The sequence below is a fragment of the Mesoplodon mirus genome, assembly GCF_964341445.2.
Source record: "Mesoplodon mirus genome assembly, chromosome: 4".
Classification (NCBI taxonomy): Eukaryota; Metazoa; Chordata; class Mammalia; order Artiodactyla; family Ziphiidae; genus Mesoplodon; species Mesoplodon mirus.
This window is the reverse complement of record NC_138979.1, coordinates 39,826,194-39,850,747: the sequence shown is the minus strand read 5'-3', so window position 1 is coordinate 39,850,747 and position 24,554 is coordinate 39,826,194. Positions and strand designations below refer to the sequence as shown.

Sequence of the window (24,554 nt, the reverse complement as noted above, 5' to 3'; positions counted from 1 at the left end):
CATCTGGGTATATATCCAAAAGAATTGAAAGCAAGATCTCAAAGAGATATTTGCGCACTTACATTCATAGAAGCATGATCACAATAGCCAAGAGGTGGGAGCAACCCAAGTGTCCAGCAATGATGGATGAATGGATAAACAAAATGTATAATACTATATACATATAATGGAATATTATCCAGCCTTTATAAAGGAAGGAAATTCTGACACATGCTACAGCATGAATGAACCTTGAGGACATTGCGCTAAGTGAAATAAGCCAGACACAAAAAGACAAATACTGTATAATTCTACTTATATGAGGTAACTAAAGTAATCAAATTCATAGAGACAGAAGGTAGAATGGTGGTTACCAGGAGCTGGGGTGAGGGGGAAATGGGGAATTATTGTTTAATGGGTATAGAAGTTTCAGTTTTGCAAGTTGAAAAAGTTGCAGAGTTTCAGTTTTGCAAAATGAAAATGTGTAGTGGGCTTCCCTGGTGGCGCAGTGGTTAAGAATCTGCCTGCCAATGCAGGGGACAGGGGTTTGAGCCCTGGTCCGGGAAGATCCCACATGCCGCGGAGCAACTAAGCCCATGCGCACCACAACTACTGAGCCTGCGCTCTAGAGCCCGCGAGCCACAACTACTGAGCCCACGTGCCACAACTACTGAGCCTGCGCGCCTAGAGCCCGTGCTCCACAAGAGAAGCCATCGCAATGAGGAGCCTACACACCGCAACAAAGATTAGCCCCCGCTCACCACAACTAGAGAAATCCCATGCACAGCAACAAAGACCCAGTGCAGCCAAAAATAAATAATAAATAAAATTTTAAAAATGTTGTAGAGATAAGCTGTACAACAATGTGAATGTACTTAACACTACTCGACTGTACACTCAGAAATAGTTAAGATGGTAAATTTCATGTCGCGTGTTTTTTACCAGTTACAAATTAGGAAAAAACTCATTAAAAAATTTTAAGTAATACATGTTTACAGTAAAAGAGACACAAAGATAAAGGGGATAAGCTAAAAATTAAATATCCACCTTCCCTCACCCCCAGGCCCACTCTCCACAGGGAACCATCATTAACAGCATCTTCTGTGGGCCTTCAAAAATGTTTTATGACTCTAAGAGCAGGTATGTATTTATGTCTTTATTGATTTCAATTTCATTTCAGATTTTAGTCATTTTTCTTTTTTATAAAAAATAGCATCACACTAAACACACTTGTTCAATTAATATGTCTCAAGAGAGCTTTCCAAATCAATATGTATGGATCTGTTTCATTATTTTTGACAGGTGTATCAGACCCCATTTTAGGGACATTTCATAATTTATTTAGTCTATCTCTACTGATGCACATTTAGTAGTTTCCACTTTTTCATAATAAAAAAGTTGCAATGAAAAGCCTTATGCATATACCTTGGTCACATATGCACACGTTTTGGCTTAGTAACACAGAATTTAACTGGGCTAAAAGATATGCACATTTATTAAGACACTACTCTTTGACTTTCAAGAAATCTGAATCAACTTTCTCTCCCACTAACAGTGGGTGAGAGCACCCTACCTTCTTGACAATACTGGGTCATCAAACATTTTTAACCTTTGCTAATCTGATGGGTGAAAAATAAATATTATAAGCATTTTTCATACAGTTGTTGACCACGTGTATTTATTTTTTCTGTGAACACCCTGATAATAATATTCTGTGCCCATCTTTTCTTTGGGATTGTTCATCTTTTTATTATATACTTTTTAAATGTTTTAAGCTAAGGAAATTAATCCTTTGATAAATGGGTTGTCATTTGCCATTTGATTTTGTTTTGATATTTTTTGCCAAGTTTTCATTTGTATGTATTCAATTTTATGGAGGTTTTTTTTTTTCCCCTTCTTAAAAGGGGCTTAACTCACTGCAAAATTATAAACAGAAATCTAGAAGACAATGGCACCTCAGCAATTATAGGCCCATTTTGTGTCCCTTATCTTTCTCCGACCTTGGCACTTGCTGCCTGCCCCTCCCTGAATCTTCTCTTCAGGGGACTCATAGAAATGTTCCTTCTCCAACTTTCTCCATTCAGTCTTTTTTATGAAACTCGCCATCTTTCTAACAAATGTTTTCCAGTCTTCCAAAAGTCATCTCCCTACTTGATAACCAGGAAAATCCCCTCTCCCTCTAGAATTTTGAGTGGATGTATTCCGGTTATGAATTCCTGTGTCTTCTGCTTAACCTCATCAGATAAGGTTTTTTTTCTTCAATGTCTCCGCAGTTTGTAATGTGAAAACGTATGCATTTTTTCATTTTCTCAATAAAAATGATACAGACTTGTTTTTTCAAAAGGAATCTCCATCAAGATTCTAGCATGCCCACTACTTCAACCTTAACCCTAACTTACACTGAGTTGAGAACCACTTTTCAGATAAACTTTATTTTTAAAAAAACATAAATAGAATGACATTTGAAGTTTAAAAAAATTGACTTGGAAAAACAATCTAGAAGCAATTTATTTTGAGCAACACATTCCTCCATAAGGACATTATTTCAAACCTCATAACACCCAACAAAAGCTGTTGGGGGAAGCCTGAAAATTACCTTTTACTTCTTTGTTCCTCTGTTCAGAATATTTCCATCCTTCCGTCCTTTTTTTTTCTTTTCTTTTAGTAGAAATATAGACCCCTCTCTATTCTTTCAACAATTTACTAAGGATAAGAGACAGCCTGTTCTTCTAATCTTGGAAAGTTAAGTACTAAGCTTGGAAGAGAAAGGGTAGTTGAAGACCAGGCAATCTCCAGTCTCAGGAAGCCGAATGGGACCAGCCAGGAAACCCGCTTCTGCTATTAGAGTTACCGTGTACTACTTACTGCCAGGCAGCAGCTTCAAACAGCTCTCCTGGGGCACTGTAACGCTGCCTGCAGGGGACAGAACTTCATCATCAGAGAGTTAATGAAACAAGGAGAAACAGTGGACTCCCACAAAAAAGCAGTCCACCACTCAGCTTTTCCATCCTAACTCCACACACTCAAAGACTGGTTACCTGGTCACTTTACTGATGGTGGGATGGGTGAGCCAGGGAGAGGGCAAGACACCTCTTTCTTTCAAAGAGAAGGAGATCAGTATCTGGAGACATTACCAGACTAGAAACTCAAAGGTTGGGACTATGACTTATACAATCTTATATTCCTAGTTCCTGGCATTTAGTAGGTCCTCCATAAGTGTTTAATAAATGAATGAAATAAGCCAACCAGGGTTTTTCATGAGGCTGCAGTCACCTGTAGGCTTGACTGGGGTTGAAGCATCTGCTTCTAAAAAGTCACACGCACATTTTGAGTGAGGAAGAAGCCTCATTTCCTTGCCAAGTGGGCCTCTCCAGGAGGTTACCTGCATGTCCTCATGATACGGCAGCTGGTTCCCCCAGAGCGAGTGATTCAAGAGGGGCGAGGTAGATGCAAAAGCTAAGCCTTGAAATGTCTTTTATAACAGAGCCTTGAAAGTGACACACCACCAATTCTGCTGTGTTTACTGCTCACACAGACCAACCCAAATACAATGTTGGGAGGGGACTACACATGAGCATGAATCTAGGAGGTGAGATCACTGTGGGCCATCTTGGAGGCTGGTTATCACAATGTATCACTAACGAAAAGAACCCAGGTAATTCAACAATGGCAATGCTTTTTATTACTTGCAATTACTATTTTGTACAGTATTAACCATGCTTTTTATTTTCTGATGTTTTGACATCTTGGGGTCTTGCTTACCCTGTAGGGAATGCCCCTCCCAGGGTTAGCTAATTCCTAGGGTTAGCAAACAACCTGCCTGGGAGTGTGCCTTTCATTACACACCAATCCAGAGTCAGTACCTAACCAGCTCCTTTATGGCACTATCCAGCTGCCCTAATTACCCAGGGCCTGATATGAGACAACTAGTGACAGCTCTTTGTCCCAGAGCCCACCAAAATTATTCAAATTAGCCAATCCCAAGCCTATTCACTCTGACTTGCCTGTTCCTTCTTGTAAAAACCACCCTAGAGGCTCTTACACACATTTTCCCCTCGCTCTCCCTGACTCCTGATTGACCTGGGTACTCCCCTATGCCATGCTTCCTATTGCTAGTGACTTCTGAGTATAACAAACTTCCCTCATGACAGTCATCTCCATGTCTGTGTGTCTTGCCATAACTGATTAAAACAAATCTCGATACTCTTAAAATGTACACCTATTTAAAGAGCATTTTAGGCCTTTTTTTAGATTGGAGGCATCCAAGCCATGATGAAGAATACCTAGCTTCATCAGCGTTTCCTATTTGACTTCAAGTCTAATTTCATTTTCTTCCTGTATTGAATCACATATCCCTAGAAGCTAATCAGCTTCTGCTCAAAGTCAGCATGAAGTTTCTGACAAATTGGTTCACACCTTAATGATTAGTCCTGTGATCTGCATGAAATGGTCACACTAGACCTCTCACTACATTAAGAAATTCTTCCATTTATTCCAAAGGATGGAACAGTTTCCATCTAAAGGTTTGACAGGCAAACCTTTCACACCAATCTCAGCATGTCAGTAAAATTTCAATTACTAGTGTGGATCTTTCTTTCTTTAGTTCTAAGCAGCACTTAGTTGCTGCTTTGCAAAAAAATATGGCCTCATGTTCATTCCTCCAATGGCAAACCTTTGCTTCACTAATACCGAAATGAACCCCACTGCTCTGCTTCTGTACCTTTCTGAGTACAAAATGACCTTTCATTGTAATATCAAATCACAGTGCAGTCTTTTGGAAGACATCTTACACAGCACATACATTTAACATATGTGGCATCAATAATGCATATTACTTGACAGAAATGATGACAATATGAAGAGCATGCTCAACGTGCATATGCACAGGTGGTGACAGCAGTGACGTCACAACTGCTGCCTGGCTGACACTCACAAGATGCCAATTAGATACACTCTGATTTTGAAATGCATCCCAGAACTGATGCAGTGAAGTAAATAGCTTCCCATGTAAGGTGCTTAGCAGAGCTTCTGGTCCATGGTAAGCCCTTACTAAATGCGAACGATCAAAAACAACAAACTCGCGGCAATTGAAGCTCCCTCTGTCCAATGTGTCTGGCTGCAAAGAGGGTTAGGGATGTTCTGATCTTCTCAGACCTGGGTAAGTGGGGACAGAGGTAATGCCACCAGTCTCCTGTGGGTGATCAGGGCTGGACCTGGAGAAGGGCAAGCTCATGTTGCTTGGTCACCAAGGAAAGGAGGAGTGTTTAGTTAATGCTCATTTAGTGCTCACATCAACCCTGCAAATGAGAAATTATCCCCATCTTAGAGGAGAATAAACTGAGACTTCGGTCAAGTTCTTATTATCAACCCTAGGGCTACAAAGCCAGTAGCACAGATCTCATTTGCAAGCCCGAGCTATTCTCATAATTCTATCAGAGCATGCTCTGTAAAGAATCTGAGTCCAGAACTTCCCTGGCGGTCTAGTGGTTAAGACTTAGCCTTCCAACGCAGGGCGTGCAGGTTCGATCCCTGGTCTGGGAACTAAGATTCCCACATGGCCCGCGGCCAAAAAACCAAAATTTAAAACAGAGGCAATATTGTAACAAATTCAATAAAGACTTTAAAAATGGTCCACATCAAAAAAATCTTAAAAAAAGAAAAGAATCTGAGTCCTACTATGCATCTCTCTGCTTCCTACATTGTTTCTGTCTCTGATAATCAAATGCTGTACGATGGAGAAAGCCTTCAGAATTTTTTTTTAAAACAACAGAGGGTTATAGCTATAAAGGGTATACACTGAGCAGATTAATGTTGTAAACAAAATTACTCCCAGAACATCAAAACCACTTAATACGCTCCATTGCTTTGGAAGCACACACTGCAGAGAACCATTATGCTGATTACCAATAATTATAATCCACTCATTAAGGAAAGTCCCTAAGGGCTTCTACAAAGGAACACTTCATGGCTGACATGGAGTTACTCTGTGTACTTGAAAATAATGAAGCTACCGTTCGTTTAAAAATTATCTAATTTAGGCTTTTCACTGATATATGTGCTTCTCTGTAAGGACTCTAAATGAAAGAGGTTCTGCTAAATTTAAATGGAAGTTTTCTCTCAAAGGTCCAGAGCAGCTTCAAACTGATTGTTGACATGCCCGTTCCCTGCCGAGCAGGGCTGAGGACAGAGGTATTTAATCTGAAAGGTATATCCCCTGAAGTCTCTGCTTTTCTTAAACATTTTGGTTTCAAAAAACTTGTTTCTCCAAAGATTCTCGAGATTTATTGGATGCACATTTGTGGAGAGAAGACACTAGGATTTACTTAAAGCAGCTTTAAATCCTTTAGAAACAAAGTTAATGTAAACACATAGGGGTTGAGAACTAATTATGGGTTAAGTACTCAATGGGCTGAGTGCTTTACCTCCCATTTTAACTATAATCCTTTTAGGTACAAGAAACAGCCAGGCCAGCTGAGGGATGCCTGCACAGGAGAGCCAGAAATCTTACAGAAATCCAAGACTAGGAATCATAATTGGGCCTCATGGACACTGGAACTGAATCTAAGAAGGTCCCCAGATAGCAGGAATTTCATGACTCTTTCCACAGGCGACCTGCCTTTCTCTTTGCATCTATTAATTTGCTTTCAACTGCAAGAAACAGAAAATCCAGTTCCAAGTGGCCTAAATAGTAAGGAAATTTACTGCCTCACCAAACTGGAAATCCAGATGTAGGGTGGGTTTCAGGGTTGGGTCTGAATCAGCCAGCTGTGTCATCTATGATTCAGGTTCTTTCCTCTTCATTTTCCCATCCAGAAGGCCAGCTTCATCCTAAGGCTGATTCTTACTGAATATGATCATAGGGTGTTGCATGGTGGGAATATGGGCTACATGTTTCCTCACTAACATATTCTAAAGAGAAATGTTTCCCCAGAAGCCCCAGAAACCTTTATCTCATGGTATCATTGATCTGAACTAAGTCACATGACATTCCTAAACTAACCCCTTATGCTGACTGGTCTTAGTCTAGTTCTAGTCACTAGCAAGGAGTATGGGACTACTATGATTGGTTTAGACTGCTCAGAGCACACCCCTAGAGTGAAGTCAGATATGTGGGGGATGGAAAAAAGAAAAACTGAGAATAATTCCTAAGTTTTTGCCTCTAGTAAATGGGTAGACACTGAAGTCATTTGGGAAATCTTGGAGGAAAAACAGGTTGAGGTGGAGGTGAGAATCAAGAGCATTGCTCTGAATATGCTAGTTCTGAAATGCCTGTTAGATCTCCAAATGAAGAGGCCACGTAAGCCATGGAATATATGAATTTGGCGTTCAAGGAAGGGGTCAGGGCCAGAATTATCATTTCAAGAATCATCAGCTTATACCTAGAATTTAAAACCATGGAATGGATGAAATCAACTTAAGAAAGAATATATAGAGACAAAGAGGTGAGGATCCACAGCCAAGGGCTGGGCACTGCAACATCTAAAGATAGAGCAGAGAAGCAGCCAACAAGCAGGACCAAGAAGCAACAATTAAGAACTTCCCTGATGGCGCAGTGGTTAAGAATCCGCCTGCCAGTGCAAGGGACACGGGTTTGAGCCCTGGTCTGGGAAGATCCCACATGCCGCGGAGCAACTAAGCCCATGCACCACAACTACTGAGCCCGCAAGCCACAACTACTGAAGCCCACGTGCCTAGAGCCCATGCTCTGCAACGAGAGAAACCACCACAATGAGAAACCTGCCACACCACAACAAAGAGTAGCCCCTGCTCACCGCCAACTAGAGAAAGCCCACACGTAGCAACAAAGATCCAATGCAACCAAAAATAAATAAAAATTAAACAATTAAAAAAAAAGAAGCAACAATTAGTAAGGCAAGAAGAAAACCAAAAATACATACTATCCTAGAAACCAAGTGTTTCTTGATATACAGAGAAATCAATTATGCCTAATGTCGGGAGGCTTCCTAAGAGAGGGACAAGAGGTGAGCACTATATTAACAACATCGAATCACTGGTGACTCAGACAAGTGCAGCTTCAGTGGAGTGATGGGGACAGAAATCTATCAGAGTGGGTTGAGGAAAAAAGTAGGGAAGTGAAAACATGTACAACTCTTTTGAGAAGTTCTTCTGTGAAGGTCCCAGAGAAATGAGCAGTAACTGAAGGGGGAAATGGGGCCAAAGCAGGGGTTTTTAAAGAAGAAAGATCCTCGAACATATCTTTATGTTAATGGGAATGACCTAACAAGAGAAAGATGGAGGAGAGAGAAAATAATTGCAAAAGCAAAGACCTTGAGAAGTCAAAAGGAGACAGGATTCAGTGAAGAGGTGGAGGGGTTGGCCTTTTATAGTAGCAGGGCTATTTCATTCAGGAGGAAAGGCAGAGAATGGGCATAGAGGCAAGTCACATGGTTGACATGGTAAAGGAAAGATAAGGAATCCCCACCTGATCATTTCTATTTCTGCCGTGAAGTAGGTGGCAAGATGATCGGTGAGAAATCAAAGGAGGGGCTTTAAAGAGAAATGAAGACGTGAAACGAAGAAATGAAAACAGCAATTTCAGGGAGTGGGAAATTAGACAAGAAAAGTATATGAGGATTACTCAGCAGTTAGAGGTGATGAAAAGATCTAAGATATGACCAAGGGAATGCATGACTAAGGTGGAGGGAAGTGTAAATTAAGCCTCAGAAAGGCTAGGAAATTGGCCCACTGGTCACACAGCTAATGAGCAGAAGAGCCAGGATTCACAGTGAGGCCCGAGTAACTCTACACTCTGTGCTTTCTGCTCTGCCAAGTCTTCAGGTACAATCACGCAACCTGGTACAAAGAAAAAGCTACAGGTAAAGGGCTTCTACCAAGAAAGGTTCACTCAGCTCCACAAACACGTGACAGCTTTGGGACCCTGATTTCCTCATGACCTACACAGAATCTGGGAGAATGCTTCAGTATTTCATCCATCCAGATGGCCAGTGATAGTGTTCAAGCTCTCCCTTTGGATTACCACTGACTTGTCTGGCCTATCTCTACTCCCTCCAAACCACCTTCCAGACCGCTAAAAATTATCTTTGTGAAATTCATACTACGCCTTCCACTGCATAACACCCTAGCACCGTGCACAAGGCTTCTCTTCGTGACTCAGTCCTGTTGTCCTGGGCCCCCCACGCTTCTTGTGCTGTAGCCATTAGATTATTCACCGTTTCACAACCGTGACAGCCCTACTGATGCTTCCATGCCATTGCACATGCTGGATCTCTCCTTGAAATGTCCTCTGCCCTGGTTCACATGACAGATTCCCATTTACCCAGTTTCAGTGTCCCTTCCCCAGTATAGCCTTCCTTCTCTGCCTTTCGTTCAGCCCCCTCCACGGTTCCCAGATATACACTACTGGGGCTTTTACCATTTTGCATTCTAATTCTATTTGCCTATTTCTCTCCTCACCCTCAACATCTTGGCATAGCATCTACCTGACACACAGTAGGTGCTCAAATCTTATGTTGAATGCTGAATGAGAATTAATTTAGCTGTTCGAAGTTGAAGATGATGAAATAAGCTGAACTGTTTTTGGTGGGGCTCAGCATCTCATATCACATTTATTATGTTCCCAAGGGAAGTCAGTACCTAGACGGCAGAGGGATATAGGATCCAGCTGTCTGCATCCATGGCTTCTTTCCCAGCCTGCTCTGAAACCCAACATTTCAAAGCTACCTTCAAAGTCAGAGGCTACTAAACAAACTTACTACATAAATGGTGGGCACAGTATGAAGATGAAACATAAACATCCTGACAAGCCCTGTGGAGGAGGCTAGCTGAGAAAGTGACAGAAGGATGCTGACTGGTGGCTGGCAGGTATTTGTAGGAGAGCAGTGATGGCTCAGCCGTCCAGGAACAACCTGTCTGATCTCTTTAGGGACACCTGGAGCTTACCAGCTCCCACTACCCAAATTACAGTAAGTGCTGCACAGTGTTTGTTTCTGCTGTGGCAGTGAGAACTGCTCACTCTTCCACCTGCACCACGCAGATGGTGCAGATGGGAGCGTGCTTCCACACGAGGATGTGCAATTAGGCCCAGTTCCTCCAGCTGTAACAATTACCAGGAGAACACCCGAGGGAAGGAAACAATCCCAGCAGATAGCTGTCTTCCACGCTGGCACACACCATTTAGTCCTCCCAAGAGCAGCTGCTGGATCTATGGCCTCCAGTCCCTTTCACAGTCCTTCCTGGAACTGATGTATTTGGAAAACATTTGGTGAGATCAGAACATAAGGCAGTCATTAAACAGGATATATTTAAGTACGAAAATACCAAGGCTTTATTTTTTTTTTCTTATAAAGACAGCCCTGTTATTGGCTAAGTGGAAAGATGTATACACTTCTCATGAGTAAACAAGATTCACCTGCTTCAGGCTGCATACCATAATGCCAAAGAAGTGACATGAAGGAGGCAGAGGTGTAATGCTCTCATCTTCATAGCAATAAAATGCAAAATAAAACAAAACTTAAATGGACTTAATTAATGCTGGGCATTCCCACAGGGAAAAGGCAAGAGGACTTTAAGTCGATCGGTAGTTGTACTGTGTACGACAAAAAAATTCCGTCAGGCTGAGCCACATGGCTCTCCCCATCTGAGGTATACAGTCTGGAACCGACAAGGCTGAGAGTCAGGAGCTTCTGCTTTACAGTCCACTGAGATATGAAGGGGGAAGAGTCTTGGAAGACCAGATGACCCGCTCTGGTGAGGCACCTATGTGCAGCAGTGTCGCATATGGAAGTTGACAACATACTCAGCGTTAGTCCTCTGCACAGAGATAGCAAAAGGCTCAAAAGGGTGGAAGGTGAAGGCAACAAGGCGTCGCACCGTGTGGTTGATGGGGCGGCCCAGTAAGCCTGCCTGAATCTCAAACTTGAGCAGACCAGAGTCCCGGGCATAGAACCTAAACAGAACAAGAGAGAAGGAGAGGATGGGACAGATACTGACCACCGTCTTGAAACCTGGACATCAGGAAAATGTGCCAACTCGTTATTTAACCTCACTGATGACATCTCCTCTAATAGCAGCCCCAGGTTATTGGAACTGCAAAATCACCTTTGTCTGATCAGCTCATTTTACGGGCAGGTTGATTATGAACTTCCCTATGCTGTCCTGAGTCACTGGGTCATTTCTCTTTCCCAAGATGACCCTTAGTTACAGCCTTAACTACAGCCTCCCCTTTTCCAGTAGCTACCTGCCCAAGATTGCCTAGGCCAGGACTGGAAATGAAATGTGAGCCACGTACGTTATTTTAAATTTTCAGGTAGCCACATTAAACAAAGTAAAAGGTGAAAGGTGAAATCAATTTTAATAATATTTTATTTAACCCAATATTGGTATCTAAAATATTATCATTTTAACCTATAATCAATATAAAAGATACTAAAAAATATTTTTTTTTTGTACTAAGCCTTTGAAATCTGATGTGTGTTGACACTTGAGCACATCTCAACTTGGACTAGTCACATGTTAGTGACGTCAGTGCTCAACAGCTACATGAGGCTAGTAGCTACTATAGAACAGTGCAGATCTAGGCCTATATTTGAGTTTTTCACTTTTAAGAATAAATTCCTTTAGAAGGTTCTTCTTTTTCACACACAAATACAAAATACTAAGTAGTTTTTACTTTTTCATCTAACACAGTAAGAATAAAGATGCTTCCATCCATCCCAATACTTAAAATGCCTTTTTCCCACATGCAAAGTAAGTGCCCTGTGAACTTGGGAACTAGAGATGATCAGCAGGGTTGGGGCTGAACTGGGGGAAGTTCTAGAAAATAAAGAGCTCTGAAATAAAGAGCTCTATAATTTCCCTTTTGGGAAGCAAATATATACTAGACATAAAGATATTCATACCCCTTGACTCAACAATCCCATTTCTAAGAACTTATATCCTCTACATTTAATTTAAATGTAGTAAATAGTGACATGAATAAAGATGCCTACTACAGCATTAGCTCTAATGTAAAAATGCAGAGAGAATAATGCTCAATAATAGGGTAATAAATAAATCAATTATGGTACACCTACTTGATGGAATAACATGCCACCATTAGGACTGTAACTGTGAGCACTATGTAACAATATGGGAAAATGTTTATTAAATAAAAGCAGGCATCGCTTCTCGGCCTTTTGGCTAAGATCAAGTGTAAATAAAAGCAGGCTACAAAGTATTATGCCAACCATGATTACAACTGTGTAAATGTAAACATGCATACTGGCAAAGACTAGAATGGAATATACAATAAGTGTTAGGGTAATGGCATTACCTCTTCAAATGACTTTTATATCCTTACATTTCTCATTTTAAATTAAAAATAAAGAATTACAAGAAAAATCTTTTAAGTCAGGGTCAATGGCATTTCCAGATTTGTTTAATCTTTTCAAATCAGAAAGGCAGGGAAGTAAAAAAGGAAATAAATGTATCTCGTGCTTTGTGACAATATCAAATGAGGCCAATTATCTGCTTTTATGTGTGAAAAACACATTCACCTTACCCACATAGTCCCCAGCACACAAAGGGCTTATAATTTAAAGTGAGTTGTTTGAGCTCCTAAATCTAACTACCAGTTTACAGGAAATATGGGGGAATGAGAAAGGCAGTAAATACGCCAGGGATGCAATGAGCAAAATCTAGAATGTGGTGAATGCTACCAGACGAACAACCTGGTTTCTTCAACAATTTAACTGCAAAGAAAGTAAGAGGGAAGCAGAGCCCATAGAATAAAAAAGACTTGAGAGGATAGCAACCAAATACAACATATACACCTTGTTAGGATCCTGACCGGAACAAACTGTAAAAAGACTATGCACAAGGCAATAGGGAAATGTGAAAACTCACCAGATATCGGTGATCTTAATATATTTTTGTTAATTTTCATAAGATGGAACAATGGTATTAAGGTTGCATGTTTTTAAGTCCTTACCTTTTAGAAATTCATACTGAAATATTTACAAGTGAAATGCTATGACACCTGGGATGTGATGGTCCAGGGTGGCAGTTGGGAGGGGAGGAGTGGTGGTGGAAAGAGATGAATCAACATTGACCGTGAAGTGATAACTGCTGAAGCATGGTGATGGGTACAGGGAGGTTCATTATACTCCTCTACTTTAATATGTTTAAAATTTTCCATAATAAAAAAAATTTTAACTGGCTTTTGGAACCTGACTGCAATTTCTCAAAGGAAATATTACAAATGGTGATTAAGTGTTCAGAGTATGTTACACAAGCCTATTTAACACACAATGAAGCTGGATTATGCAATACTATCTACCACTATTTCTATGTGAAAAAGACCTTCCACAATCCAGCTCAGGGCTCCAGGAACACACCTCCCTTGAAATAACCCCACTAGTGGCAGTGGCGCCAGTTCCCCTCCCTAGTACCTATTACAGCACACAGAACCACCCAAGCTCCTGGCACAGACAAGCGGGTCTGTGAACTGGACATACGTGAGGAAGCCATTGCTTCCAGGAGGTTAGTTTCAAGGTTCTAGCAATAATCCAGTGATCTGCATTCCAAAATTCTTCCAAGTGAGGAAGCATGAGTTTCTCCAAAACCTGCCTGTTCCCCAAACTGTCTCTGCTATCGTTTCTATTAGGTAACATGAGAGGATAAAATAATGTGAGCTGGATAAAATTTAAGTCTCAATTATAAACACTATTAAGAAATGGTATTAGATTATTAAATTGAAAAGTATGGTTTCCTTCTCTGGATACCCTGAAAAGGGAACAACACTTATCTGAATTTGATGTTTTGATGAGAAGCAAAGAGCAGAACTAATTAATTTATGAGATTAGTGCCTGAATGATCAAAGTACCCACCACATTATAGAAATAGCCTACCCTCTGAATTCAACCCATGAGTACAAGTGGACAGAGTCACAGTGAAATGATGCTTAAGAAGAAGAGAAAGAGAAAGCAGGCCACCTCCTCAAGCAGTGTGCAGCTGAAGCAGGGATGGTGTACCTGATAGGGTGATCTCCACAAGTCTTGGGCCGCTCCATGACTGACACCCACTTGTCATCGTAGCTGAAGAGAGACAAATCAAGGTAGGGGCTACCACTGTAAGACTGGGCGCTGATGGGGAGCTGACCCAGCAGCCGGCGTACTGCCTCCGTGTGCCCTCCATACTTGGCATTTACAATAGTGTCTTTAAACCTAAAATAAAGCACCAGTGAGGAAGGCTGTGTTAGCGGCACACAAACTGCACTGGGTTTTAAACTGACAGACATATGTCTAAAAACAACTCATTCTGAAAACAAAACTTAGATATTGAATTCTGACACATCACAAATCTGCCTAGCTACAAATATTCTCAAAAAGCAAAAACAGAATGAGAAATTGGGAACATTAAGTTACTTTAGAAAAGTCAGCAAATATTCTACAAAAGTTAAAAACAGTATGACTTATCTATGACAAATATTTCTACTCAAACTTATTTCCCCCAAATAGCAGCCTTAGATTGCATTAAAAAGGAGTTACACAGAGCAGAGAATCCTGAACAGACACAGCCTCTGACTCTTCTTGGGATCAGTTATAAGCCAACTTACATCAAACCTTTTGACAAATTACTCATTCTTTGTTTAAATAAATTTTGGGAGCTAGCTACTTATACTTCTGCCAAAACACCAGTATCTAGAAGAACAGTAACATGGATACAGAATCACCTATCTGACTTATCATTAATAATAACAATAGAGCAGTTATTTCTCACAATTATAATGAATACTAAATTTAATACCCTTTGACCAAGTATTTCTATTCTTCTGGAAATTTGCCCTAAGGAAGAAAAATCCCTGTGCATGTTCAATATAGCACTGTTTATGACAATGAAAAATTGAGAGAAAAATTAAAAGCCTAATAGAAAACCATAATTTTCAAAGATTATATGGTAAAAGAGGAAATGTTTATGATAATGGTAAGTAAAAGAAGTAGGCTACAATCTGTATATATAGTACGATCAAAAACACACACACAAATTTATGCCTTAAAAAAAAAACTGGTGGAAATACATCAAAATGGTAATAGTTGTGTTTGCGTGATGACATTTTAGATTTTTTTAACCTTCTTTTTCACTTTCCTATAGTTCCTTAGAAAATATGTCAACTGTTTATCAGCTTGATTTTTAAAATTCTCTATATTGAAGCATATCATATAGTTTAACAATCAAGGGGAAAATAATTTTTTTAGTCCAGGGGAGAAAATACAATATAACATCTCATCCCTGAAACGAATGGAATAAAAAACTTGAATGTTCAGGACTTCCCTGGTGGCGCAGTGGTTAAGAATCTGCCTGCCAATTCAGGGGACACAGTTTCGAGCCCTGGTCCAGGAAGATCCCACATGCCGCAGAGCAACTAAGCCTATGCGCCACAGGTACTGAGCCTGCGCTCTAGAGCCCACGAGCCACAACTACTGAACCCACATGCCACAACTACTGAAGCCCGCGTGCCTAGAGCCCATGCTCCGCAACAAGAGAAGCCACTGCAATGAGAAGCCCATGCACTGCAACGAAGAGTAGCCCCTGTTCGCTGCAACTATAGAAAGCCCACACGCAGCAACGAAGACCCAATGCAGCAATAGATAAATAAACAAACAAACAAACAAACAAACTTGAATGTTCGTAACTTTGATGAGACCAGAAAGATTGATTAGATGGGTTTTGATTTTTGTTTTCACTGCTAGCCTGCAGTGCTAGATGGACATTAACACTTCTCAGTTCCCCCAAAAGAAAGCCTAGTGTCAACACTGCTCTTCCATTATTTCTCTTGACAGTAATTTTCACAGCCTCAGTGTAAATCATAAAATTAAACCCTGGGCCACACAGAACTTATTTCTTTCCCTTTCATTTGAGCTGATATCAAAGATCCTGGGCCCTTTGGTTTTCAGCCCTTTGTCAGTGAAGACCTAGTACGCCAACCCTGCCTGACTCACTGGCTTCAAAAGGTGGCTTCGAATGATGGGGCTGGCCCACACCTTCATGATGACCACAAATCAAAGCCTCCGTGACAATCCATGGGCTGAAGCAGCTCCTATTCCCCGGCAGCACCCACCACCTCTACTCTCCAGGCTCCCCAACGACTAAAAGATGAAGCAGTGGGCTTCCCTGGTGGCGCAGTGGTTGAGAGTCCGCCTGCCGATGCAGGGGACAGGGGTTCGTGCCCCGGTCTGGGAAGATCCCACATGCCGTGGAGCGGCTGGGCCTGTGAGCCATGGCCGCTGGGCCTGCGCGTCCGGACCCTGCGCTCCGCAACGGGAGAGGCCACAACAGTGAGAGGCCCGTGTACCGCAAAAAAAAAAAAAAAAAGATGAAGCAGTCATCCCTCTGATGTCTTCACCTGATTAACTCCTAGCTCACTGTCACTCTGTCCAACTACGCCTCTCTTAATTCATGATTTCAAAATTCTCAGAGATGATCCTTCCAACACCACGGCTTCCTAGTTCCTGGACTTCCTTTCTGCCTCAGCCACTCATTCCAACGGTTATATCCTCAATCTCATTCTTACCAATGACTGCACCCCCCTGTAACAGGGTGCAGCACCACAGACTCCAACTATCTTCTCTCCTACTTTTCCAGCTAACTCCCTCTACTCATCCCAGCTTCAACATCCTTCAGCCCCAATGGGACCTAAATTCCATTGACTCTACCAACTTTTTTGCCATCCTACGCCTTCATCATGACCTCTTTTCCTTCCTCAGCCAGCTTAAATTTCACAATCATTAAAATCACAAAATTTATATCCATGAACTCACGTGGGCCCTTAATGCTGCAGGACACTCATGCTGCATTCCCATAGTCCAGTGAGTCTCCTACTCTCTTAGACGACTATTTCATCCCCCTCCTGCATGTTCATCCTCACGTAATGGCACTGCCTTCTTTGTAACTGACAAATAGAAGAAATGAGAAAACTTTTTAAAGCTCCCATCAGCACATCTGTACCTATTTAACTGTATGTGCTGCCCTAGAAGGCTAATCCATCCACTTGGGCACTAGGTTCTATCCTCTGACCTCATATACTTAACCAATTCTGCCCCCACCCCAACTTTTCCTAACCTATCAGTTTCCTCCTATGTACAGATCAGTCCCAGCTGCAAACAAACATGCCATTTTCCCCTCCCATTTAAAAAATATCAATAAAAGCAGAAACTTAACACCACTTGCCCCCCCAGCTAACGCACCATTTTTCAGCTCTCCTTTACAGTAAAACTCCTCAAAGCACTTTTTCCTACTGTCTCTTATCCTCCCATTCTTTCTTAAACCCAACCCAAAGAGGCTTTCATGCCCACCATCTCACTGAAATGACTCTCATCAATGTCTCCAGTGATCTCCATGTTGATGACTCTAATCGCTGATTATCAGTCCTTACTGTACTTGAGCTGTCAGGAGGATCTGACACTCCTTCCTCGGAGAAACTACTAGACCTCTCCACTTACAGATCTTCTGATCTTCTCCCCTAAACCTGCTCCACCCACAAGCTTCACCATCAGAGTTTAATGGTAACACTCTCTTAACAAGTTGACTGGGACAAAAATGTTAGAATCATCTTTGACTTTGCTCTTTCACAGCCCATATCCCATATCGCTAATCTTTTGGGCTCTATCTTCAAAATACATTGAGAATACAATTACTTACCACCCCCAATGTTATCACCCTGATCCAAGACACCATTATTCAACCAACAAATTATTACTGATAGCCTAGAATGGGCAAGGCACTTTTCTAGGTGCTTAGGATACTATAAATGAGCACAAAAGAACTTAAATCCTAGCGTCAGGAAACAAAAGGTAGCAATTTTATTTACTGGATCATTGCAATGGTCTACTAACTTCTACCCTATCCCCCTATGGTCTATTCTTAAAACAGCAGCCAGAGTGATCCTGTTAAAACACATGTGAGACCACATCACTCTTCTGCTCAAACACTACAAAATCTCACCTACACTTAAAGCCAAAGTCTTAGAATGGCCTTATGTGTCTGGTCCTGTCTCAGACCACATCTCTAACTACTCTGCCTCTTGCTTACTCCAGCCCGGCCACCCTGATCTCCCTGGTGTTCCTCAAACGCATGAGATCCACCTCTGGACCTTTAGATTTAATATTCCCTTTGCTTGGTATATTCTTCCCCCTGATATCCACATGGCTTGCTCCCTGACCTCCTTCAAAAGTTTTACTCAAATATCACCCTGTCGGTGAGGCCTATGCTAACAACCCCACTAGAAAAGAACTGACAATCTCCTCCTAATACCCTCAAACCCATCAGATATTCTAATAATTTTAACATTTTATTGGATACATCCCTCTTGGAAACCTCCCCGCTCCTGCTTCCACCTAGTCCAACTGGTGGCCTGTCATCCTGGAACTTCCCTTTACCATCATCCTCAGAATTCTCTGTGCTTCTCTCCACTGTTAAGACTCTATTCCCTGTACCATTCTTTCGTGGTTTACTGGGAAAAATACATATTCCAGAGGCTTCCATAGAGAAGGAACATGCAAGGTAATTTTTTAAGACCTTACGTGTCTGAAAATGTCTTTGTTACACCCTATTATTTGGATGTAGAATTGTAGTTTGGAAATCATTTTTTTCACAGAATTCTGAGGATATATAATTGTATTGGCTTCAAGCTTTCGGTATTATTATTAAGACTGATAACATTAATGACTTAATTTTTTATATATAAAATGTATGTGTTCTTTCTGGAAGTTTTTACAATTTTCTCTTTATCCTCAGTGTTCTAAAATTTCATGATGATATGCCTCAGTATGGGTTTTTTTATTTATTGACTGTACTGGTTACCTGATGGAGCCGTGATGTGCTAATAAGTTTAATAATTATTTCTCTGAAGGGAAAAAAGCCATGATTTGCAGCGCCTGCTGATTTCTTTCGTGTAAATCCTCCTGCTGTGGTCAATGTCAAGGTACCAAAGTGACATCACTGAATGCAGAGTTGTCAAGAGATGAGCAGTAGCACATCACTATATAATATTTTTACCAGATAAAATAGATACAAATAACCTCAAGAGTACGACAGTAAAATAATTATGAATTAATAATTAGAAAATAATAATTATTATTATTTTTTTTGTGTGTGGTACGTGGGCCTCTCACTGTTGTGGCCTCTCCCGTTGCGGAGCAAGGCTCCGGACGCACAGCCTCAGTGGCCATGGCTCACGAGCCTAGCCACTCTGCGGCATGTGGGATCCTCCCGGACCGGGGCACGAACCCGTGTCCCCTGCATTGGCAGGGTGGACTCTCAACCACTGCGCCACCAGGGAAGCCCGAAAATAATTAATTTTTAATAATGGCTGTGTTTAACAGCTTGCAGAAACTCCTGAAAGTTTAACAGTTGGCTCTCACAAGCCAGAATGAGCCAGCTCCAGCATACCACTGGATGTTCCTTGCCAATCTGGAAGAGAGAGAGAGAGAGAGACAGAGAGAGAGTGAGTGTGTGTGTGTGTGTGTGTGTGTGTGTATTCGCACGTCTTGCGGGACCTCAGTTCTCCAACTAGGGATTGAACCTGGGCCACGGCAGTGAAAGCCCAGAATCCTAACCACTAGGCCACCAGGGAGCATCCATGGAAATGCATATTTTTCAGTACTAGAAAACTGTTTAGGGTCTTCCCTGGTGGCACAGTGGTTAAGAATCTGCCTGCCAATGCAGGGGACATGGGTTCAATCCCTGGTCCGGGAAGATCCCACATGCCATGGACCAACTAAGCCCATGAGCCACAGCTACTGAGCCTGCGCTCTAGAGCCTGCAAGCCACAATTACGGAGCCCGCCTGACTGGAGCCTGTGCTCTGCAACAAGAGAAGCCACCGCAATGAGAAGCCCTCGCACCACAATGAAGAGTAGCCACCACTCGCTGCAGCTAGAGAAAGCTCACGCACAGCAGAGAAGACCCAACACAGCCAAAAATAAAAATATATAGATTTAAAAAAAAAAGGAAAAAGAAAACTGTTTACATTATTTCCTCCCCTTCATTTTTCTACTGCTCCTTCTGAAATTAGCCAGATATTGGACCTCCTGGGAAAATCCTCTTTTTATCACTTCTCTCCCATTTTCCTACTCTTATCTTTTTATTCTACTTTCTTGGAGAGTTCCTAAACTATATCTAACAAAGTTTAAATTTCTAAAGCATCTCACTTAGCATTACTGTTCTAGGAATGTTCCTGTTTTCATAGTTTAAATTATTTCAGTGAATACTATGCTGTTTCTTTATTTTTTATACTGTTTGTTTTATTTGGTCTCTATCTTTTAAGATAAAGGCTTTGTTTAAGTGACTCATGATCCCTGATGTCCATTTTTTTCTTAAACATTTATTCTAACCTAAAATAGAATCCATTTTCATTTATTTTTACCAAAAGTTTATTGAAAACTGTAAAATTGAGCATTCAAATCCATATGTTCACAAGAAATAAAAAATAATTTTCATTTATATGTACACTATATTTTCAATGCAGCAAAGTATGATAAGATGATTAATAAAATGTTATTAGGACACATTCTCTGCGGGAGATAGAACAGACATATGAATTTGAAAAGAAAAAGAAATATAAAATTTCAAACAGTATGGGAATAACTTGCTCTATACGTTTTTTTTCTTCTTTTGGCCACGCCATGCGGCATGCGGGATCTTAGTTCCCTGACCAGAGATCGAACCCCCGCCCTTTGCAGTGGGAGCACAGAGTCTTAACCACTGGACCACCAGGGAAGTCCCTTACTCTGTACTTTTTATGTGAAATATTGGAATACTAAATTACTATGGTATTAGATTCCCTTGGGTATATTTAAAAGTGTTAACACCTTAAACTTAGACAATGTTATATGCCAATTATATCTTGTAATGCTTTTTTTAAAAATGTCAATGTTTAATACATTGAAAATTGTATCCTTTTAAACTATTTAAATTTAACAGTAAAAAGTTTAAAGATTAACTTAATAATTGATGCATGAGGGTATCTACAGTTTCAAAATCTTTGCTGGTATGAAGCAAAATTTGGAAGATCACAAAGCTAGAATGCCACCTTTCTCTTTAACCTTTTATTTTCTCTTCCAGAGCTTCCTACAATTTCACTTAATTATAGGTACCTTGTGAAATAAATTTTCAGAAAACACAGCTTCCTCTAATTCCTGATGATATTATTCATTCAACAAATATCTAACATGCTCCTCCCACATGAAAGACACTGGCCTAGGTGCTGTGGATATGGCAGTGTAGGTAACAGACAAAAATCCCTGCCCTCATGGAGCTTACCTTCTAGTGACTTCTTTGATGTTTTAACTGAGTGTACCCCGTTTTTGTTACTAGTCGATAATAATCTGCTTAATTTTAAAAGACAACAATTCATTTCAAAACGAAAAAAGCAAGATCTGATCCATGTTCTGCTTCCAAAAATCCTTCTATACTGAATAGAGATGCTAGTAAGGCAGAAAATTTGTGTGAACCAGAAAAAAAAAGGCATGTTTAGTTGTCTGAAAATCAATATCCATCTATTTTTAATCAAGTACTGGCCTTCCGTATAAATACAATGCCACTGAATTAGGTGTCTGCTTTGCTTGTTTTTCCCAGTGGCAGTAATGCTTATTCTGATTCATCCACTCACTCTGGTCTGATCTATACTGGAACCTAAAGCAGATATTTTCCATAACTAGCTAAGGTTGGGGAAGCAAGTTAGGTATGTGGAACGTGACGAGGCACTGAATGACTAGAGTAGGATTGAGCCCTTGGTCCAAAATAACTAGTCATTTCACAATAACGTATTCAGATAATTATGAGCAGCTCTGGTTCATAACAGGTGGGTATCAATTTAGGGTGACCTAGGTGTTTCAAGAGGGGCCTCCAAGTGTCTCTTCTTCGGGTTGGTCAGTTTCCCTGGGGAATTTATCTCTAATCTCCTGCCTGGGGAGTATAAGCTTGGATGCCATATCTGATAAGAGGGATAGGACTCTTCCCCAACAGTATGTCAATTTTCACTTAATTCTTGTTTTAAGCATGACATGTCTCATCCCTACTCTCAGCCATGCCTCATGAACATGAAACCAGAGCCTGCACAGTGCAATTTCTCCAGAGAATAAACCTCTAGCCTTTTGATGAGGTAGGGAAGAGACAATCATTTGGCAGTGTAGGCTTAAGGAAAGGAGCTAGAGCATCTGATTGCTCCTTTTAAGAATGTCATCCAGGGACCTCCCTGGTGGTCCAGTGGGTTAGGACTCTGAGCTTCCACTGCAGGGGACACGGGTTTGATCCCTGGTCAGGGAACTAAGATCCCACAATCCACGTGGCATGGCCGGAAAAAAAAAAGTCATCCAATCCTTCAGAGGTATGTAGGGCCTCCAATTTCTTGAACTTTTCCAGAGCTCTCTGGTGCAAGGCAACTTATTTCTTGATGGATAAGCTCTGCATTTTTTTTTTTAAATTTTGGCTGCTCCAGGTCTTAGTTGCAGCATGCGGGATTGTTTAGTTGCAGCAATGTACTGTTAGTTGTGGCATGAGGGCTTCCTAGTTGTGGCACACAGACTTCTTAGTTGTGTCACACGAACTCTTAGTTGTGGCATGTATGCAAGATCTAGTTCCCTGACCAGGGATCGAACCTAGGCCCCCTGCATTGGGAGCATGGAGTCTTACCCACTGGACTACCAGGGAAGTCCCTAAGCTCTACGGTCTTTAAGTTTTTGTCCTCTAAGATATGTCAAGTTAGTTATCACTCATCCATTGGCTCTTCAGCTTCTAAAATTCTCTTGATATCTCCTCCCCATTCTCTTTGTTCTTGTAGCTTTATACCTCTTTTTTTTTTTAAGATTTATTATTTATTTATTTATTTAATTTACTTTTGGCTGCGTCGGGTCTTAGCTGCAGCATATGGGATCTTTGTTGAAGCGTGCGGGACCTTTAGTTGCAGCGCACAGGCTTCTTTCTAGTTGTGGCATACGGGTTTTCTCTTCTCTAGTTGTGCAGCGCAGGTTCCAGGGAACATAGGCTCTGTACTTGTGACGCATGGGTTCCAGAGCGCGTGGGCTCCGTAGTTTTGCAGTACGCGGGCTCTAGTTGAGGCACGTGAGCTCAGTAGTTGTGGCACATGGGCTTAGCTGCCCTGTGGCATGTGGGATCTTAGTTCCCCGACCATGGATGGACCCTGCGTCCCCTGAACTGCAAGGCGGATTCTTTACCACTGGACCACTGGGGAAGTCCCTCTTCTTCCTTTATTGTCATTTTAGTGGGGTTTTGGGATGGAACAGAGATAAATGCATGTGTTCAACACATACGTTTAACCAAAAGTTATAAAATTATGTCCTTAGTCATTCATTCAAAAAATATTTAAGTGCTTGACAGTGCACCACTGAAGATATAGCAATGAACTAAACAAAGACAGAGTCTCTTTCTGCAGCTAACATACAGTCTAGGAGGAATCATGGACAACACACAAGTAATTCCTCAGGCGCTAAGAAAGAGAAAAGAGAAGTTTAGGATGACACGATGGGTTACGACAAGCAGACTGATCCAAGGCCGGGTGGGCAGAAAGAATATGAGGTTTCTTGAAATAAATGACTGTTGGCTTCACACCAACAAATTTTCTGAAGAAAAATTAAGCTTGTTAAGCCTAGTGGAACAGCTTACCGGCGCTGGATCTGCCTTGCAAAATTGTTGCTGGAAGCTGAGCAGGGAAATTGGACTTCACTATGCAGGGTAGCATTACGGAAGAGATCACAGAAGTTCTCAAACAGCTCCAAAAGCTCATCTGATGTATTCTCAAACACAGCGATCACCTCTGTTGTCACCATATTGTACACCACAAAGAAAGATGCCTGCGGAAGAACAGACAGACCTAAGTAATAGCTGAGTATAATGCCTTGCCTAGCAAATATCATTTTGGTTGAAAAATCAAGTTGCCCAAGTAAAACAGGCAAACACCTCCACTCCGGCACTATGGCAGCAACATGATGCCAAGAGGTCTTGGAAAAGGAGGAAGCCTCAGTGGACTTGATCAATCAAGGGCCTCAGTGTTGCCTGATTTCCCACTGTACCTGCTGGAATTACCTGCTGGAGTTGTTCAGCATATATGTATAAAAAGGTTTTCAATCTTTCATTTCAAGCTGTGTGAAAATTTAATATTTTGCCTTCCAAGTGTTATTCCCTACTTACTCCCCAGCCCACTTTTTTTAAATGCCAGATTTAATTTTCCTTCCTGCTGCGAAAGTGATTTGTAGCCAGGAGCTGCCTGTTGGCAAATTATTTTCTCTTGTATACTTACAGTTGAAAGTTCAATTCAGGGGCATTTCTTTTTCTCTCTTAATATTTCTAACATGCAGAAAGACATCTTAAGTACACTGTGTCCACCTAGGCAAGTTGTAACCAAGCAGAACACACGACTGTGTGTCAGACTGCTGCTGAACACACGAAAAATCAGAGAAGCATTTTCCATTTCTTTCTTCATAAATGTTCTTTCAGCCAAGAGCATTTGTAACATACATTTGAGATTCATAACCATTAATTTCAGAGGGGGAACCTGAAAACCATTCAAATGCCATAGGTGGCAGAGTTACTGTTTTCTCT

General features: G+C 41.2%; 1 protein-coding gene across 4 annotated transcripts in view; it reads right to left on the bottom strand.

The window, feature by feature from the left end:
- DET1 (DET1 partner of COP1 E3 ubiquitin ligase) overlaps positions 1 to 24,554 on the bottom strand; it is a 45,890-nt gene that overhangs the window by 11,702 nt on the left and 9,634 nt on the right. For 2 of the 4 annotated variants that reach the window (XM_082619339.1, XM_082619338.1), the window contains 3 exons: positions 23,619 to 23,806; positions 13,971 to 14,162; positions 10,268 to 10,906 (listed from right to left, as the gene is read on the bottom strand). In XM_082619339.1, the coding sequence (XP_082475465.1) occupies positions 10,717 to 10,906; positions 13,971 to 14,162; positions 23,619 to 23,806 (570 nt within the window). In that variant the 3' untranslated portion in view covers positions 10,268 to 10,716. Of the gene's footprint in view, positions 1 to 7,549; positions 10,200 to 10,267; positions 10,907 to 13,970; positions 14,163 to 23,618; positions 23,807 to 24,554 lie in introns of those variants that run through there. The other 2 variants (XM_082619337.1, XM_082619336.1) reach the window with 2 other exon arrangements.